Source organism: Barbus barbus, assembly GCF_936440315.1.
Source record: "Barbus barbus genome assembly, chromosome: 3".
NCBI classification, from domain to species: Eukaryota; Metazoa; Chordata; class Actinopteri; order Cypriniformes; family Cyprinidae; genus Barbus; species Barbus barbus.
The window spans coordinates 16895451-16915780 of record NC_136731.1 but is presented as its reverse complement, the minus strand read 5'-3'; the positions used below and the strand labels follow the sequence as shown (position 1 = coordinate 16915780).

At 35.4% G+C, this 20330-nt stretch overlaps 3 protein-coding genes across 6 annotated transcripts in view; 2 read left to right on the top strand and 1 right to left on the bottom strand.

The window, feature by feature from the left end:
• The first annotated feature begins 17 nt into the window (after nt 1–17).
• On the top strand, nt 18–3711 carry LOC306847657 (chromobox protein homolog 8-like). The gene is made up of 5 exons (XM_079381733.1): nt 18–168; nt 321–364; nt 759–824; nt 931–997; nt 1179–3711. Exons 1-5 carry the CDS (start codon nt 100–102, stop codon nt 1938–1940), a joined length of 1008 nt encoding a protein of 335 aa, XP_079237859.1. The 5' UTR covers nt 18–99; the 3' UTR covers nt 1941–3711.
• A 6807-nt stretch (nt 3712–10518) lies between these two features.
• aqp8b (aquaporin 8b) lies at nt 10519–12574 on the bottom strand (the record flags this gene model as incomplete). Its single annotated transcript, XM_079398882.1, has 5 exons — nt 10519–10561; nt 10690–10824; nt 10898–11112; nt 11192–11318; nt 12318–12574. 5 exons carry the CDS (start codon nt 12572–12574, stop codon nt 10519–10521), a joined length of 777 nt encoding a protein of 258 aa, XP_079255008.1.
• Nucleotides 12575–14331: 1757 nt separating this feature from the next.
• Nucleotides 14332–20330, top strand: part of arhgap17b (Rho GTPase activating protein 17b) — a 31839-nt gene continuing 25840 nt past the window's right edge. For all 4 annotated transcript variants that reach the window (XM_079381589.1, XM_079381591.1, XM_079381590.1 and 1 more), the window contains exons 1-2: nt 14332–14651; nt 19049–19088. In XM_079381589.1, coding sequence (XP_079237715.1) covers nt 14599–14651; nt 19049–19088 — 93 coding nt within the window. In that variant the 5' untranslated portion in view covers nt 14332–14598. The remainder of the gene's footprint in view (nt 14652–19048; nt 19089–20330) is intronic.

Genomic DNA, 20330 nt, shown 5'->3' with positions numbered 1-20330 from the left:
TTAGAACGTGATGACGTCTCTTCGGATAGATTATTATGGGCTATTCAGCACTATTGAGGCTGAGCTGAGGGAAAAAATAGCTGCGAGGTTGAAGTAAACATGGAGCTCTCAGCCGTCGGGGAGCGCGTTTTCGCCGCCGAATCCATAATTAAACGGCGCATAAGGAGAGTAAGTGCTCACCCAGCTTGCTCGTCGGGGCTTCGGCGCTGTTACAGAGGCGCCTGCTTATTTGTTCATGCTCGCTCAAGTGACATTTTATACGCGATAGGTTAGCCTAGCAGCGTTAGCTTGCTAATGTCTCCCTGTGCTTTTCCCCGCAGGGACGGATGGAGTATCTGGTCAAATGGAAAGGGTGGTCTCAAAAGTGAGTGGTAATGACACGTTAACGGCAGTTATTGCCTCGGAAGGAGCGGTGTCGGGCTCCCCGAGCTCGCTGAGTGCTAGCACGGCTGAAGCGGGGACTGTGTAACGGGGCTCCTGTGAACGTTAGCCGACAAGGCCAGTGATGGGACACAGTCAAGATAAAACGTTCAAAAAGCATCAGCAGCTGATTTATACGGGTTATATTGGAAAAACACAGAATATGTATCCGTTTATACACGCATCAATAAATATTATATATGCACATACAAGATCTCTTGAAATAAGTGATAAAAATGCACGCATTAGTAATAAATGTGTAAAAAGAAAACTACTTTGAAATGATGTTGGGCGTTATGATTTGCGAATAATTGAACATGCATGAATTATTGGTGCAGATACAGCACCTGGGAACCAGAGGAGAATATTCTGGATGAGCGCCTTTTCGCTGCATTTGAAGAAAGGTAAACGTTTCTTCGTTATTTCTGTAATTCCAGTAGACAGATTAAATATTTTGGACGTTTAAAATGAGCTTTTCTTCGTATTCTTTTCTTCATTTTTTTATTGCAGAGAACGTGAGAGGGAGATGTATGGGCCAAAAAAGAGGGGACCTAAACCAGAAACATTTTTAATGAAGGTGAAAAAAATAATTTCTATATATTTTTTACTTGCATGTTTAATTTCTCTTTGCTGTGTGTTTTCTTCTTCTTGGCTTTCTTTTTAATGCATCTTTTTTTAAATTCTGTTGCACTTTAATGCATTGGAACCATGGTATCATGTGCTTAACTTGTTTAATTATATTTTACATTTTTTCATAGGCAAAAGCTAAAGCAAAAGACAAAAACTATGAGTTCAGACGGGAAATGTCTCGAGACTTACACGTGTCATTTCCGGTAGCCGAACCGGTTGTGACACCCAGAGCACGTGAGGGACTGCGTACAGTCGTGCCAACGATTTTCCCACCGAGCACCATCAACAGAGGCGAAAGTGTTCGTGTGCGTCCACTGGATCTTGAGAGAGACCCACTGATTCATGGGCCGCTGGATTTTGCCAGCTCACCAAAAAAGCGAGGACCAAAGCCAAAGTTGCGTCCAGGAGGTTCATCCACTGAAGGTGTTAAAAGAAAGGCAGATGAACCGTTATCTTATCGACCTTCCAAAACCGAGAGATCAGGAGAGACCTCCAACTGTGATGCCATTCGTTTAACCCAAAAGTTTCAAGCAGAGTCCAGCCACGTTCAGAAGCAAATGGGAAGCAGGTCAAGTGACGTCAAGTTCACACACGGTGGCACCATCTTAAAATCTGGGCTTGGTGTTTTGGGACATCGACGGAAGGACAGCTCAAGTGGTGCCATAAACCAATCCAAGATGAAACCTCCTCCCAAAAATAATCCATTTCAATCCACCGATCAAACCAGAGAGCAGCTGTCTCTGAGTTTTGTAGACGAAACCGATCAGTCCTGGTTGCCTTGTTTGAAGAACATGGAGAAAATTATTGTTACTGATGTAACAAGTAACTCTTTGACTGTAACCATAAAAGAGAGTTCAACGGACCAAGGTTTCTTCAAAGAAAACAGATGATGTGATTTTTTGTTTATGTATGTATGTGTGTCTATGAAATATCATAATCAAATTAGAAACAACCTACATTTCTATATCATTTCTAGTCTATAAATGTAAAGTCTTGCAATCATGTACATAATGCAAAAAAAATATATATATAGTTTATGTTTAGCTTACATTTCCATTCACATTTTCTATGAAAATGAAGTTTATTTTTCTATTTGACAGATTTTATGTAACGTACACCCGTTGGTTCCTTCGTTTGGTTGCCTTCAGCTTTATTATGAATGTAGGTAGATGCTGTTAACATATTATTAACGTTTCAACTTAATGCACCTTTTAAGGGACATATTGTTTAGTCCCTCTTTTATGAACTTATGGTATTTTTTCTGGTTAGATTTTGTATATATTTGAAGGTCCAAACAGTAGTCTGTATTAAAGCACACCCTTTACAAAGTGTGAAGGGAAATAAGCTACATATATAATTGAACCCGTTTTAGGCCTAAATATATAAGGCACAAGCATTTAGGATTCGTATTTCGTTATTTTTCGTTTTTCTATTGAACATGTGATTGATGTGGATTTAAACATTTCAATATGAAGCTGCTTTACGATCCCTTTCCCCTTCAAAAACGAATGAGTGTTTGATTGGTACAAATCATTTCTAACTCGCGGAATGATGAAATTAAACATTTTATTACATTTAAATTATGTCAATCTATTTAATTAACGGTTTAATGTAAGCAAGAGTTCAGTATTTTTGTATAGGCTATCACATCGAAAATAAAAGTGAAGGCCTGATTCAGCTATGTCTGTAATTGATTTAAAACCTATTGATGACGCATATTGAAAATGAGCCATTTTAGCATTTTTAAAGTCGTTTAATTAACGCATTTTTATTTTTTAATCCGAAAGCCCTTTAAATCGGGGTTTTATCACAGACAATGCTTGTAAACAGACTGAAAAAAATATTAAACCGATATGTAATATTTTAAACAGCAGGTCGGCATGTTTTGAAAAGATTAGATAATCATCTGAGAGGCTTTTGCGCTGTTCTAATTACATTCAAAAATTAAAAAAATTGTTCAAGAAGTTCAATGGAGGGAAACAAGCTGGAGAAATACAATCATTCGTCGTAGCTCAGATATTCACTCCGTTTTAAACATTTCTATTAGGCTATATAAGTTGTTATACACATAATATTATTACTTAATTTTATACATTTTATTATTAAGAATAATAAGCCACCGCACTGCCATAAGTGTCGTAGCAAACAATAATTGGTCATTTCTGTATTTCTATTTTTAAAGATCTCTAATAAGAAATAAATGATTTCATACTGGCGCTTAATGTCTGTCAACACACCCCACTATCAGACATTCTCAATATTTTTCAATAATTGCAAAAATACTCAAATTGGTTTCAATTGGGGCGTGATTTATTTCAAATCGAAATGTAAAATGCTGTAATAAGCGCTTGTTGAGGAAGTTCAGTCCACCAAAAGCCACAAGATGTCGCCATGAACTTTATACAACAGATCCGTATTCCTCTTAATAATTTCTTTAATTCTGTCTATCACTGATAAACTCAGATTTTTTGCTTAAATTATATATTCAGACTGCTCAATGTGTCAAATGTCCCCGTGTTTGTACTCTTCATTGGTTTCATTTTGGACTATCTGTGTTTTGTGTTTTATAATTCAAATGTAAAAATAAACATCTGAAACATTGTGAATTCAACACTTAACACTGAAATAAATGTGAATTCACTTGTTTTGAGTTTTTAAATTAACTTTTGTGTTTTCTTGTATTTTTGAGAATTCGCTATTAAAAAAAGTTAACACATATTCCGATAATCATAATTTCGGAAGTGTACCTTAATTATATGTGGTTTTTACTGAGAGAGAGGAAAAAGATGTTATGTTTCTTGCACTTTGCGACCAGTATTTGCGCAATGTGCAGCCAGAAAATAGATGGATATAATTCAACATTATTGACCTATTTTTTAATTCCTTTATTAAGTTTATATCAAGTTATCTCCTTTATAAGTTATAATTTTATAGGCCTATATATATATATATAATTTCTAATTTGCATAAGCTAATGATTTCTTATGCATTCTTTCATTTTTTTAAAGAGGACTTTAATTTTTTTTTTAAAGTGTAACCAATAATCCCCATGTCCATCTCTTTTACTCAGCTGATGACTAACCTCTATAACTAACTAGTGACAGATATGACAGGGTCATCACCTTTGACATGGTGCTTTTAAAGCTTCCCAAAATATGTTCATGTATAACCTGTGTTAAGGGGCTTCCGGTGGCGCAATAGAGATGGCACACGCTTGAAAGTTAAGCTCCGTCTTATTGTTGTAATAAATCCCGATTCAAACAACCAGTTCAAATATAAGTAGAGTTTTCAGAATGAGTACGTCAACGAGATATAAAACTACATGCAAAAACGAAAGTACGCGAGAAAGAGACGACAAAAAAAGATCACCTAGCCCTGCTAGACAAGCTAAAGCTAGCCCGCGAGCGCCTGAGCTTTCCGAAGTGATGGACGAACTGAAATCGTTAAGAAGAGAGAATCAAGATGGGCATAAACAAACGAAAACATCACTGACAAAATTGGAGACTTCAGTTGAGGATCTGAAATGCAAAATAAACGGTCTGGAGAGCAGAATTGGAGAGACTGAGGAACGTATCGGTGTCGCTGAGGAGATCGGGATGAGGCACGAAAGGGCGCTCCGTTACCTCCTGGAACGTGAGGCAGATCTGACAGACAGGTGCGAAGACTTACAAAACAGACTTCGCCGGAATAATTTGAGAATATATCAGGTTCCGGAGGGCTGCGAAGGAGAAAACACCGTGGGATTTGTAAAAAGTTTGCTTACTACAGTCTTACAACTGCCTCAGGAAATGGATATGAAGATTGAAAGAGCACACAGGGCCCTTGCAGCGAAACCCAAAGATCCCGCCGCACCACCTAGATCGATAATAGTGAAATTTCTGGATTATGCCGTTAAAGATGTGATCTTACGACAAGCCTGGACACAGAAAGAGGTACTGTACAACGCAAAGCGGATCTACTTTGACAACGATTATTCGCCAGAGTTACAGAGGAAAAGAGCACAGGTACGAGACGTAATGAAACAGCTCAAGACGAAGAAGTTGCGGGCGCAATGTGTCTATCCAGCACAGATAAGGATTTATTTGGAGTCGGGAATAAAAACGTTCCCTACACTGATGGATGCTGCTTTGCCGCTACGGGAGCTGGGAATTAAAGTTCAAGTGAATGAACGGGACAGACAATCGAGAGAAATAATGAAAGCAAGATGGTCAGTGCAAGGGAAAAGTGGACGCGAATTGGACACGGCATCATTGACGGATGCGGATCTCAAAGCGTTTTTGCAGAAGGTTTGATCTGTTCATAATAAGCAGACAGCACATATATCAAAAGGATATCTCAGCCTCAGAATGTGATGAATCTATGGTCAAAACGTAGAAGGAACTATATCCCCCTAAAAAAAAAAAAAAAAAAATTTTTTTTTTTTTTTGTTATTGAAGATGTATATGTTTATAGATGTTCTTACTTTACTATCGGGACAATAATAATTGACTTTATTTAAAACGGACGGACGTTTTTCTGATACTTTGCGGAGTGGAAATCACTCCTGGAGGCAGCCGTGTTACGAAACAGGATGGCTGCAAGCACTCAGTGCGTTTTTGATAACCCAGAGAGTCAATGCCACAACTCTCTGCCCCTTATACAACGGGATTCGGCCTATGGGAAAAAAACTGGGCTGAACGGATGTGTGGAAGCCTTGTTTGTGTACATAGTTTTTGTGTTCGTTTTTGTTCATGTTAATTATCGCCCCTTGACAGCAAAAGTAATTATTACTATTTATTTTTCTTCTTTCTCTTCCCGTATCACTGGAACATATTGGTTACAAATACATATAATAGTTATAACAGGTTGAATGGAAGATGTAATTGGTGTTAGCTATAATGTGAAAGGACTGAACAGCCCAATTAAAAGAAAAAAAATATTTAACCAGCTTAAAAAAATGCAATGCTCTGTCGCACTTCTTCAAGAGACACACCTATCGGAAGGGGAGCATTTAAAACTTAGAAGAGAGTGGGTGGACCAGGTTTATAGTGCCTCAGTTTCTAAAGGGAAGAAGAGAGGTGTAGCAATCATGTTCGCCAAGTCAGTCTTTTTTAATATGGAACAAATGTACAACGACAAAGAGGGAAGATATGTCATGGTAGTTGGAACAATTGCAGGCAAAAAAATTACTATTCTAAACCTTTACGCCCCCAATGAAGACCATCCACAGTTTTTCAAGACTGTTTTTTCTTTATTAGTACAGAAGGGGGAGGGAATGTATTTAATAGGTGGAGATTTTAATTGTGTATTAGATAGTAATGTAGATAGGTTACCAGCGGAAAAGGGACCACGGGCAAACAAAGTAAAAGTTCTTTTAGGAATAATTAAAGAACTAGGTTTGGTAGATATCTGGAGACACCTACACCCTAAAGAGAAGGATTTTACTTTCATGTCACAGGTTCATGGCAGTTACTCCAGAATAGACCTATTTTGTACTTCTAGAACAGATCTACATAATGTCAAAGAATGTCAAATAGATTCTATAACTATATCTGATCACGCGCCAATTAGGTTAAAACTTAATTTAGGACAAGGTAAACAGTTTAAATATTGGAGATTAAATGTGTCAGTACTAAATGAGTGCAAGGCCAAAGAAGAAATAAGAGAACAACTAATTGAATATTTTGATATTAACGATAATGGGCTGGTTACCCCTTCCATTTTGTGGGAGGGGGCTAAAGCAGTAATAAGAGGCAAAATAATAGAAATAACATCTAGGATTAAAAAAATAAGAACAGTTAAACAGAATGAGATAGAGAATGAAATTAGGAAACTAGAAATTGAGCATAAACAAACAGGTAAAATTCAAACTTTAGAATGCTTAAAACAGGCAAGAAAGAAATTAGATGACTTACTAACATACAAAGCAGAGGGGGCACTTAGATTTGTAAGCAGAAAATATTATGAGATGAGCAATAAAGCAAGCAGGCTTCTAGCTTTTCAATTACGTAAGGCTCAAGCAAGCAGAGTTGTTCCAAAAATCAGACACCCAGATGCTTCAATAAGGTTAACTCAACCAAAGGACATAGTGAATGCATTTGAAGATTATTATAAAAAATTATATGAGGGTCAGGTTCTTGTAAATAAGGAGGAAAAAGTTAAACATTTTTTGCAACTAATAGACCTAAATAAATTAACAGACGAAGAGGCAAAAGAAATGATGTCCCCTATTACAGAAGAAGAAATAAGAGAAACTATAGTAAAATTAAAAAATAATAAGTCACCAGGGGTAGACGGATTACCCGGGGAATTTTATAAGGCATTTGTAAATGAACTGGCTCCAAATCTATGCAAGATATATAATTATGTCTTACAGAATGAAGATCCACCACATTCATGGTCTGATGCAATCATCACTGTAATTCATAAAAGTGGAAAAGATCCTACACAATGTATGGCTTACAGACCAATAAGCTTACTATGTCAAGATATGAAAATTTTAACGTCAATATTAGCAATTAGAATTCAAAAACATATTAAAAAGTTAATTAAACCAGATCAGACTGGATTTATCCATGAAAGACACGCAATAAATAATATAAGAAGAACCTTAAACTTACAGCAGATTGGAAAAGATAGTAAAATATCCTCAATGCTTCTCAGTTTAGATGCTGAGAAAGCATTTGATAGGGTGGACTGGGTGTTTTTGGAACAGACTCTAAATTACATGGGATTTCATGACACTTTTGTTAAATGGATAAAGGTTTTTTATAAGAATCCTAAATCAAGAGTACGAGTTAATGGTCACTGTTCAGAATTTTTTAATCTAGGTAGGGGAACTCGGCAGGGAGACGCAATGTCCCCAGTATTATTTGCACTTAGTATCGAACCACTAGCGGAACTAATAAGGAGTAATAGTAAAATACAGGGGATAAAAGACAAAGGAGGAAAATATCACAAGATATCGTTATATGCAGATGACGTATTATTATTCATTGAAAACCCTCTTACTTCTATTCCAGCCCTATTAGAATGCCTCAAAGATTATGGATATGTCTCTGGATACAAAGTAAACGCAGATAAGTCTGAAGCAATGATGATATCAGGACATTGGCCATCACAGCTAGACAAAGATATATCTTTTCGATGGTCTAGACAGGGTTTTAGATACCTGGGGGTCATCCTTACGCCTACAGTACCAAGCTTATATGCAGCAAATTACACACGACTTTTTGAAACTATAAAAAAAGACCTAGTTAGATGGGAAATACTACCTCTCTCTATGTTCGGTAGAATAGAAGCAGTGAAAATGAACGTACTGCCGAGACTTCTCTTTCTATTTCAATCCCTCCCTATAGGGGTTCCGGTCTCAGCATTTAATAAATTAGAAAAATTGATTTCAAAATTTGTTTGGCAAAATAAAAGACCAAGAATAAGACTTAAAATATTAATGTCAAAAAAAGATAGGGGGGGGTTGAACCTTCCTAATCTTAGGTACTATTATTGGGCTGCTCAGCTGAGGGCTATCACTGCTTGGCTTGGTGCTGATAAGGAAGCAGAATGGGTCAGTATTGAACAGAATTCGCTTCCTGGAGTGTCATTGGAAATCCTGCCATTCATGGATTTGCAGGCACAGAAGAGAGTGAAAAAAACAAATGTATGGATAAAACACACTGTAAAAATTTGGTCAACAGTACAAAAAACATTCAGAGGAACAATAGCCTTATCACGTGCAATACCCATTAAAAATAACCCAGATTTTCTTCCTTCTACAACGGACAGTGCCTTCAATAGATGGGAAAAGAATGGTTTAAAGATAATCAATCAACTTTTTGATGAAGAGACCTTAATATCTTTCTCCCAATTATCTAATAGATTTACATTGAAATCTAATGATTTCTTTAGATATTTACAACTACGGCACTATATCACAAACCATAAACAATGGGATATAATTAAAAGATCTCCAACAAATGTAGAAAAATATTTCATAGACATTATTGAACATGGCCTACCAACTAAAAATCATGTAGCCCATTTATACAGAAAATTAATGCAGGATAAATCTGATAACTCCTTCTATATCAAAAGAAATTGGGAATTAGAGTTAAACACTATAATAGAGGATGAGATGTGGGAAACAATATGCACCAGTTGCCATAAGGGTATAAGCAGTCAAATATGGAAAGAATTTGATTGGAAGATGAAGATGAGGTTCTTCAGAGTCCCATTAGTGATCGCCAAATTTGATAGTTCTTTACAAGTATCACAATGCTGGAGGGAGTGTGGAGAGGTAGGGGACTATGTTCATATATTTTGGGAATGTCCCAAAATACAAGTGTATTGGCAGGAGATTAAAAGGGAGATCAGTAAAGTTTTAGGATATGACATACCAATGCACCCAGTATTTTTTTTGCTTGATGGCTTCCCCCCTGATCAGTACAGCAATTCTCATCTATTTGTACTGCATATACTATTAATAACAGCGAGGAAGATAATTACAGTGAACTGGATGAAGACCCGCCAACCTACTCTAACAGAATGGACGCAGAGATTGAACCAGATATATATATTTGAGAAAATGACTGCAGATTTGCAGTTGAAATCAGACACTTTCCATCGGACTTGGGCACTAATTGAAACCTATTTACTTGATCTTTAAAATGCTGTCAGGGGCTTTGTTGTTGTTGTAGTTATTGTGTTTTTTTATAATTATCATTTATTTATCTTTATCATCATTTTTACCATTATTTAAAAAAAAATTGTGTTGTTTTTCGTTGTTTTTTTTGGGGTTTTTTTATGTTTATTCTTGCAGTTGAATATTTGTAATTTTTTCATGTATAAAAAATAAAGTTCTAAAAAAAAAAAAAATAACCTGTGTTAAATCCATGCATGTTAACAGGCTCAAACACATTAAGTTTTTATTAGAAATATATGGGCTTGTTTTTACATATTTACTAATATTTACCAAATGTCAATAACATTATGTGCATGAATGTACATATAATAGAAGACCATGTTAAATTAAAGTGTGAATATAATTTATTTCTTTAGATTAGAATTAACACAGCTTTAGCCTACACTTAAAATTTTGAAATATTAAAATATAAAAATTCAAATTATCACCTGAGCATCCTTTCCCTGTATTTCAGCTGTGGCTAGAAGGGATACAGCAAAAACCTACCCCAACCTTAAACCTACCTCGTACAATAATGCAAAAACAGTAAGTCTGAGAAAAATGACATTATATTGATGTGCGCACACCCAGTAGTTTTAGCTTCATCCCTTCTAGCCTTAACTCTTTCCATCTTAACATAGCAGGATTTACAAGTTACTCTCTTAAACTTCTTATTTGAGTTATTTAGCTGGCAATGAAATATAAATGATGGGCAAATCATTTTAGAACAAGTTCAATTCTTGTGCACTTAAAAGAAGACAGAGAATTTAGAAAATAAACATTGGAAATCTGTTTGGAAGATGTACTGAATGTTACTTCATCAGTAGACGGGTGTTGTTGTCTCCAAGCAAAATTCTGAAAGGAAAAAATTGATTAAATAACATACCTTAATCCAGTCAAACTGATCAATATAATAAACGGCTTATTAATGATGATTTCAGTGCTTCCAATGGAACTCACAATGTTTGCCTCTATAGTCTCACCTGACTAATGCAGCAGCAATAAGGCCACCAGTAATGGGTCCCACCCAGTAAACCCAGTGGTGCGTCCAGTAGTTGGTCAGCACTGCAGGACCCAGCGCCCTTGCAGGATTCAAGCATGTGCCAGACACATCACCGCTGAAACCCACAGAAGATATTCATCTCCAGACTGCGCACAGGGAATTATGTGTAACATAATCAATGAACTCACCCCACTAGTATATTAATAATGACTGTGCAGCCCACCAAAAATGGAACCAAAGGACTTTTGCTCTTGGCATTAACTGCACCCAATAAGACCACCATGGTAACTAGACACGTCATGACAATTTCTCCAAATAAAGCCTTCATAATAAGGTCATCAGCCTGGAGAACCGTAAATGCCCCACCTTGAGCTTGTGCATACTTCTCATTTGAGGTCATTCCCTGAAAGCATGCAAGAATATATATGTCAAAATATGTCAAATCCATTGTACTGAATGGTTCAAAACCGTATCTTACTCACGTTGGCCATGACTGCACCAAGTAAACCTCCAGACAGCTGGGAGATCAGGTACGGCGCCACCATTTTCAGCTCCATTCCACCACAGAGGAAGACGGCTATGGTGAATGATGGATTGAAATGTGAACCACTGTGTCAGTAGAAAAAAAAATCATTGCATTATTCATCAATAAGCAAATGCTTTTTATCCAACACAACTGCTATGCTCAGGACTGGGACAAAACCTTTCGATAAAACAGACTAGACCAGACCAGATCAACACAAGCCACAGTGGATTATTACTGTATTTATAAGAAGAAAATATAAGAGGTTGACAGTCCTTACTAATCTATATGTATAATAGATATATAAGATTATTTTATACATGAGAACTTTATTATTAATTGTATTTATTTATTGAAAATCTAAATCTAATTTAATAGTTAGAAAGCAAAATAAAATATAATAATATTAATAAATGTATACATCTAAAAATATATAATTAATATATACAATTTTAATTATATAAAAAATATAATAATTATTACAAAATAAATACATTGTAAAACATATATAATCAAATAGAAAAATATGATTCATAATATATCTTATAATTATATATATAGTTTACATAAAAACAGACTTTGTAATTGAGATATGTTTTGATAAAATGTATTGAATTTTATTTGTTATATAGCAATATATTTTAATATAATGTAACAACATGTAAAATATATTTTATAAAAATATGTATTTTATTATATTTTACATCATAAGGTGTGTTAATATGAATAATATTATTTGTAATTTCGTATATAGATTTGTAAATTATATATATAATAATTTTACACACACACAATGTTACACATTTATATTAGTATTATTGCATGGTTTGCATGAAGACTGGGTTACAATGTTCAGTATAAAAAATAAAGATTACAATAAAGTAATAAAGATTAGTTTTGTTTAAATGCAAATCCACTTCGTCTAAATACTTTTTTTTCTCTTTTTTTGCCCACAAATGAGAAAGCAATAAAAAGCAACTTTTTCCAAAGGTCACACTCGGTCTGTTATTTTTAGATTTATTCATATTTTTTGTTCTATTTTGGCAGCCAGAGACACACAGCATGCTAAATGCATTTCTTCTCACCTGATCTCTGCCATACATGCGATCAGCACCGCCACCGCGAGTCCGTGAGCCAGCGCAGGCTGGAGTCTGCCGGCGTCCGCCACGTTTTCAATCACAGACACACATCCGACGAACACGAAGAACGCCGTCCCCAGCAGCTCAGCGACACACGGCTGAAAGAGCCGCTCAAACAGCTTCGGCTCTCTCGCATCATGCTGTCCCATGTTATCCACCAGAGCTTTCTCCATGTTGTGAAGCTCCACTTTGTCTTCAGCCATTCTCTCACTCCGAGGCTCGTCTGCATCCCCAGACTCCAGCGGCTGCGTCCTAATATGCTGGAGGACGTCTTCTCTTCATGGGAGTGAATTGCTCAATGACCTTTAAGGGCAATTGATGATTGAAAAGACTAATAATAAACGTAAAATGTTGACCAGTGGTAAAGAATACATACTGGAGGGAATTAAAATTTAACATGCTTGTGCACTCGACGAGAAACTAGCCTACTTCAACACCAGTGCTGGTTATATAGATTACAAGGAAAAAGAAGTTCAACTACCTGAAACAGTAACTTAATAACAGGAATTATTCTGTTCTGTTAGCTGCACAAAAACAGCCCGTCATTTGTTATCATTGTATTTTAATTCATTATAATAATCATAATCACACTGATTTAGCGTAGCGTAAATAGTTTTGCCGTACTGCGCTTTGTTATTCTTAGTTATTTAATAAAACACAAGACTCGCAGATTCAAAGAAATTTGCTACTTTGCTCACGCGTTGCAAAAGGTGCACCCTATGTGATTATATTTGTAATTAGGTAAATAAATCTTAACATCTTAAAATCTAGATCACTTTACATTGTGGCAAGACCGGAAAAAATATGAAAACCTTGTCTTATCCTGAGAAGGCTCTTGGAAATGTAGGATTTTTGGCCACTAGGTGGCAGCAGACAACTTTAGTCAAAGTCTAATTAGTTGTAGCGTTAGAACAGACCGACATTGGAATCTTCTGTTTTGTGAACGTTTATCAGTTCGATTTAAATACAAAAATGTGGTTTAAATGTGCAAGGAGTAGCCTATTTTGACTTGTTAAATGCCTACATCAGGCTTTTCCAGGTTTATTTGTTCATCTCTCAGTCATCGCTATGTTGAATTGAATTGTATGTTTGACCCCAAAAATTATAACTAGTTTTGATCATACATCTAAGTTTTAAATATCATATTATTTATATGCATTTTTAAGCAGTTTAGTCTGTTCTACTGTTACGAAGATCTCATTAATTTACAATTTACATTTACAACTATTAGCTAAATTTTCATCTTAAATTTGGCCATAGACTATAAATATCAACAACTGCAATAAATTCCATATTTTTGCTAATTTTGCTCAGTTTTTATAAAGTATGAGTTCCATATTCTCCTATATAAATACATACAACTTTTTTTTATTTTGTCTAAAGGTTCAATGATCTGATTATTATTTCATAAGTCAGCTTTTATAGGGTTAATTCAAGAGCATTTTATATGGCAGATAGTTCCCTGATTTGTGTTACTTGTTTTAAGCATAATAATTTATTATATTTGCACTTTTTTTTTTTTTTTCAATCTGCACCATTGGTGTTGCTATAATAATAAAACATCTTCAATGGCTTAACTTTAATATTTTAAGATTTAAGATTTGGTTTTTAGTATGTTTGACTTCATATTTTGAATGCAATGTCTTCGACCATGTGACAAGTGGACATGTAAGGTCAACTGCATTCGCTTTCAGCAGCTATTATGCTTCGGACTGAAGATGGCGCTATTACAGAGAAAAATAAATAGGCCTAATGTAACTTTAATACACACAATGAATGGCTTTAAATGGAGTGAATTGTTTAGATTTTTTTTGCAATAAAAAAAAACACTGTTATCATAAATCTGAGCCTAAAACATATAGCGTATGCACAAAATATTAGCCATCTGATTACATAAAGCAGAGTGTTAACCGTCCAGTTTAATCAGAATACTTCAGTCAAGGTGTCATGTGTCACAAGTCGCTACACAATAGGGAAGTGAACTGCACTTCCTATTTCCTCAGCGTTACTGCTGTCTACTGACTAAACCAGAAATCGAGAGGATGAGAAACGAAAGGCACACGTTTGACGCACGGTTTATAAATGAATACGAGCAGTGAATGACACAGATAGTTCGGTTCTGGTCCAGTTCTGCGCGCGCAATGGGAGCGTCGCGCGTGCGGGCGACAGTTTGATAAAACAGCGACTTCTCGAAGTTTTATATGTTGGTGGCTGAAGACGATTCAAGATGAAGAAGCAGTTCAACCGCATGAAACAGCTCGCTAACCAGACCGTTGGCAGGTTAGTGTGTTATATACTGATTATTTTGAATGTTTCTCCTGTGGTTCGTGTAAAAATGTTAAAGTTGGGAGTGTCACTATGTGTGCGCGCACGCAGGACTGAGTTAAAACTGAAGTGCACAGAGCAAAAGCAAGTCCCGAGGTAGTCAAAGTTATAAACTACATATGCTATTTGTTCATGACACGTTATTTTATTAATGAAACCACTATATATTATAAAGGTACGTGTTTATATTGTGTGTAGAAATTTAAAGAGTCTCCTACTGTATGTACATTACAGAACTGGACTGACAGAATGAGATTTGCATTAATTTGGAGTTTTTGGTCTCTATTTTATATTAACTTCTCTAGCAGGATGATCAAACATCTGTTTGACTGAAATAATAAATACAATATACGAACTGTATACAATTATAAATCTGTATACCTCTGTTACTTCTTGTTTTTTTTACTTAAAGTGAATTGGCAGGTGACTGAAGATGATATAGCTAGTATTCCATAATGTGAACTTCTCTCTTAGGAATGCACCAATAAAAAAATGACCAATATATGGGTCCTGTGGTGTTTATTTTCAAGCTGTGGACAAAAAAAAAACTAGATTTTTTTTTCTTATTTTTTTCTCAATTTCAAATAAATGTTTTGTTGTTTAAATGGCATCATAACATTACAGTTATGGATAAGTAAATAATTAGAAAGTAGAGGTTAGGATTGTTATTATATTATATCAGTCTTAAAGAATGAAATATAAATGTAATCTAAGATCAAAAAGTAGCTGGAACTACTTGCCTTCTTACTGCAAACTGGGACATTGTTAGTTTTAGTTAATCTCTGCAGATCTCAAACAACAAACTTGCTCAGAAACAGTAAGAGTTGTCTTGACTGGTTCCCCTGCAGAGGTATTTCAAGTGCCTGTCAGAGAATGTCAGTCTTAAGTTACCTTGCTTTGCATATTTGCTCGTACGAGGGTGAAAGGGTTAAGTAAGGTCAGAATATCTTAGATGCTTTTCACAGTGAGCTTGAATTTAGCATTTTGTTTTTGCCGAGAAATTCTCTTTATTTACATTCACTCGTCTTTTGCTGTGAGTTAAGCATCTCAGGAAGCTGCTAGATTCATCACTCGCTTGTCACAGTCTATCAGAGCGTCTGATGCAGAATGCAGATCTGGGGTAATCCAGAGTCGGAGGTATAATAGCCAGGCCAGCTCTCATGGCGGCTTTCCAGGCCAGAGAGACGCCACATTTTGATACAGTCGGTTAAGCTACGGCCCCAGTTAGTTTTGCCTCCACTGCAAAATGAAACACTGTCAGAGGTTTTAAAGTGATGAAGTACATAGTACATTGCTTGATATTCACGTTAACTTGGGTCACTTTTAGTCATTGATTAAAAATGGTGTAGGTGATGCTGCATACTTTAGTAAGTTTTGAACTTGGAAAATGTAAAAAATCTAGCTGGAAATGGAATTGATTTTGTATCAGAAATGGCATAAATGAACCAAAAATACACAGTCGCATCCAAAACATTGCACTCTGTTTGCAATTTCTAAAACTGGGTAATTTCTTGCTAATTTTGTGTTTCTGTATGTATAAATCACACCAAAATGATGGTGCAGACAGCAGGGCTGTATACTCATCAAAACTGTCCACTTATGCTTTTTAAGCATGCTGATGAACATAGAATTTTCTTATTTTCCTGAAACCAAAACCAGATGTTCAGTGAGCTGGTCAAAATAAAATCGTGGCAAGAGGCACTCTGTCTACATGCTTTATTGTAAGTCATTGATCTTAGTAGTGGATCTAACAACAGGGAAAATTCTTAAAACTTTGGCTGACATTCTGGAAAGGTTCTCTCGAAAGTTCTTTCAGTAAAATTTATAGAATGTTTAAAGTTATCTATAATGTTCTCAAAATGTCAGCACAAAAATGCGATCTATACATTGTTCATGGAATGTTTTTTGTGCACCGTTTTAGTTGGACGCTCATCTTCCTACTTTTGAATGTTCAGAGAAATGTTCCCATAATGTCTGCTAAATGATAAAATGGAATGCCTTTGACATTCAGAAATAATGTTTTCATAACTTAATTGGCAACATTTTCTTCCAGTATATTTTATTAGCTAGCAATGTTCCCTCCGAGAGCTGGAGTTGGAACTAGGGCAAGCGGTTTGTAGATAAATTTTTTAAAGCAAACATTTAGTCATCAGAAATAATAAGGAGGTGACAATATCTCTTTTGTTGGATGACCAAATACCAATTAACATAATCTGGAGAGATTTGAATCTTTCCAAATAAACATATCGCTAATTAAACCCCTTGTTTTGTAGGGTCAACCGTGTTTACTTAACTGAAAAGGCCTGCAAAGCTCTGTTCGGGGAAATTATGCAAGATGCCAGCTCCAGAACTGTTAATCAGATGCTATATTTACATTCAAGGCTACCAGTCAGATTGTGCTTGAATATGGCTAAAATATTTGTCGTAATTGAGCATTATGCCTTTATGTTAGTGCAAACTAAAAGTTTGAAATGGTCTCAGGCAAATAAACATTCAATACTTGTGCATCCATATCAATAATATGTAGAAAATAGAATAACACATTTGTATACTAATTAACTTTTTTTGGTTTTGAATTATGCATTTTTATGTGTGATTTGAAATCATGTGCTGAATAATGCATACTTATAATTATGATGCAGTTTGTCTCGTATTCAGAATCAGATTACTCTGAGATATTTACAGACTTTACTGAGCAATCTTGTTCCTTCAAAGACATTTAGATAGATCTTTATAATAGCATGTAGGCTATGCTGTTTTCCCAACTTTGAAAGTGTGTGAAATGTTAGCTGAGGTATGTCTGGAGGTTGACGCATAACCCGATATGCATTTGCTGAACACAGGATCGATGCTAATTCAGTTTTGATGGGAATCTATAAATTCCCTCCTGCCAAATGTGAGGTCATTCTCAAGCCTGTGTAACGGGATCTCTTGTCTTGTTACATGACCAATTTTGTGGCTTTTCTCAAAGTTTTCTGTACTGCATGTGGATGGAGTCTCTCATGTTATTTCTCGTGGGTTCTCTCTTTTAGAAAAGTTGATGTACATGGCATTTAACAACGTCAAGAACTTCAGTATTGTTATAATCAACTAAAATAATCACCATGCTGCTTGACCTTGAGAAAGGTCCCTTTACCCTGAGGGATTGTCTGTGAGTCAGTTCATCACATGAAAGTTGTAGACATAAATAGCAGTTGCGCTGGTTGTGTGGTTATAAAAATTCTTTACTATAAAAAAAGATTCAAGGTTTTACCTTCTTTCTTTTTTTCTCTTTTTTTTAAGGACACTGCTGGCTCAGCAGTTTCACCACATGAAAAAAACACAAAAAAAAACACTCAGCCATTTTCGTAAGCAATACTATCTGTTCTATAAACCTAGAACAAGCCAGATGTACAACAGAGTAATAGATTATATTATTATTAAACAAACTTTATTAATAGTAGTAGTATTCAAGATATATTGACTATAATCAACTTGTGACAAGACAAACTGCATAAAATTGTAGGGCTAATTTTATATCTTAACCTGAATGTTTGAAGAAAACATTATTATTTTGAGACATAAAGTAGCTCTATCTCAAGTATTTTTTGTTTTAGCTGTTTTTTTAGGTATAAAACAAGGTATAAAACAAAAATAATGTTAGATTTGGGAAAAACAAGCACCCCCCCACACACCCCAAAAAAACAACAAACATCAGAGTAAGTTATAAAGATGATTAAATATTCTTACTGAAAAGATTAAGACTTTTTCAGTGTAAAATACTTTGTTTGTTCAAAATAACACACATAGCTACATAATCTACACATAACTATTATAAACTCTGTATAAATAACAAAAAATGCTGAAACTATCACCGATCATGCCATGTTAAGGGTCTTACTGTACAGTGTTCCCATAGTATGATTTGTGATAGTTTTATGGCCTCTGGTCAAAGGGAGTTTCTGCTCATTACTTATGAAGCTCCACCCCGTTTTTGCTGATGAGTGTGTAAAGCATCAACAGCCCCGCCCCTTTTCTGTTGTTGCCATAACAAACAATGTGGAATGCAGAAAGCAGGAAGTGGATTTTTTTTTTTTCTTCTGACATGTGTGCCAAATCGACAGTTTGTTGACACAGTTTATTGCAAAAAAAAAGTGCAGTGGATGTTTTAAATGGATGATGAAGAAATCCAATGAATTTTACATGGGAAGTGAAGGCTTTACACAAAGCTATGTTTGTGTTGTTTGTTTGGTGTCTTTTTAATAGTGATACTGGCCTAACCTGCTTTCACAGTCACCCTGAGGAACAGCATCAGTCACATTTAGTCTGTCTATATAACCAAACACTGTTTTTTCCCTTTTTTTTGTCCACAGAGCAGAGAAGACAGAAGTACTGAGTGAAGACCTTCTTATGGTGAATATTTTGTCTTTCCATGAATTGATCATGACTATAACAACTACGAACGACTGCACAAATCACCCAGCGTTCCAGTTTGAAGTCGCCAGTGTTATTTTAGTATTATGTGTGTACTATTAAAGTTTTTATTAGCATTAAATTAGCTTTTTTTTTTTTTTGTTGGTCACTTTTTATTTCTTTTTTTTTCTCACTATTTAGGTTAGTTTATGTTTTTATTTTAATATTTAGTATTAATTTGTATATATTTAGTTCAGTTTTTATTTATATCCAGTGCTTCAGCTTATTGCAAACTTATTGCAGTAAGTTAACATTTCAAAATGTTTATATTGTTTCAGATTTTCATCTAATATTTATATTTTTTCAGCTTAATTTAAATTAAATTACATTTTTGTAAATAGATTTATAGTTCTAGTTAATCACAATATTGAACATGTATGAATGAATATTAAGGCATAACAAACAGGTGTTGTGCTCTAGTATGACTTAAGCTCTTATGTATTGTTAATCGTGGGCTTCTCTGATCATCTCTTTTGCTTTCTGTTACACTCAGTGAGCATCTCAGTTGACCTTTGGTCCTTTACATTCATCATCTTCTTTCCTAGAATCTCTCATCTTTCACACTCATCCCTGTTCCTTTTTTTGGCTTGTTGCAGATAACAGGAAAGCAACTGACTGTTTGAGACTAATTGATTTTAATATTTCTACCGCCACACAGCTCATGTTTTCACGAGTATGAGTGCAACTACGGCTGTTATGAACAAAGGAAAGCCTAAAAATAACTTAAAAGGCACCAAGCCCTAGCAGCTTTATTGTGGCGTATGTAGACGCTGGTAATTATGCATATAAATCTAAATATGTGCAATTTACTGCATGACACCCAAAGTCTTCCAAAGCAAACAGTCACTCTAAAAACAAAAACAAATCACTACCTCATTGTTTAAAAAGCAGCTCATGTTGAAACATGCCTGTGCCAAATGCTGCACAGCTAAAGGGAAATCATTGAAGCTCGCCAGAGCTTTATATGCTGCTCCTTCACCTTCATTCATGCATTCCATGTCCAAGGGTCAAAGTTTAACTGCCTGATTGCTCTGCGACTTGCACCACCTCGGGTTTGCAGGAGGGAAAAGAAACATGATAATGGACCATAAACTCCCTCTTGAAATGAGTCAGAAGGTCTGCCAGGTTAAAAGGCAGCGGTGCTGGCAGACGGTCCCTGTTAGAGCTGCACTGCCGCTGGTT

Bases quoted from the DNA above. Each gene is read 5' to 3' on its own strand.
- LOC306847657 (XM_079381733.1), top strand. From the start codon at position 100: ATGGAGCTCTCAGCCGTCGGGGAGCGCGTTTTCGCCGCCGAATCCATA. The intron at 169-320 runs GTAAGTGCTCAC...TTTTCCCCGCAG, and splicing joins TTAAACGGCGCATAAGGAGA to GGACGGATGGAGTATCTGGT. The intron at 998-1,178 runs GTGAAAAAAATA...ATTTTTTCATAG, and splicing joins CAGAAACATTTTTAATGAAG to GCAAAAGCTAAAGCAAAAGA.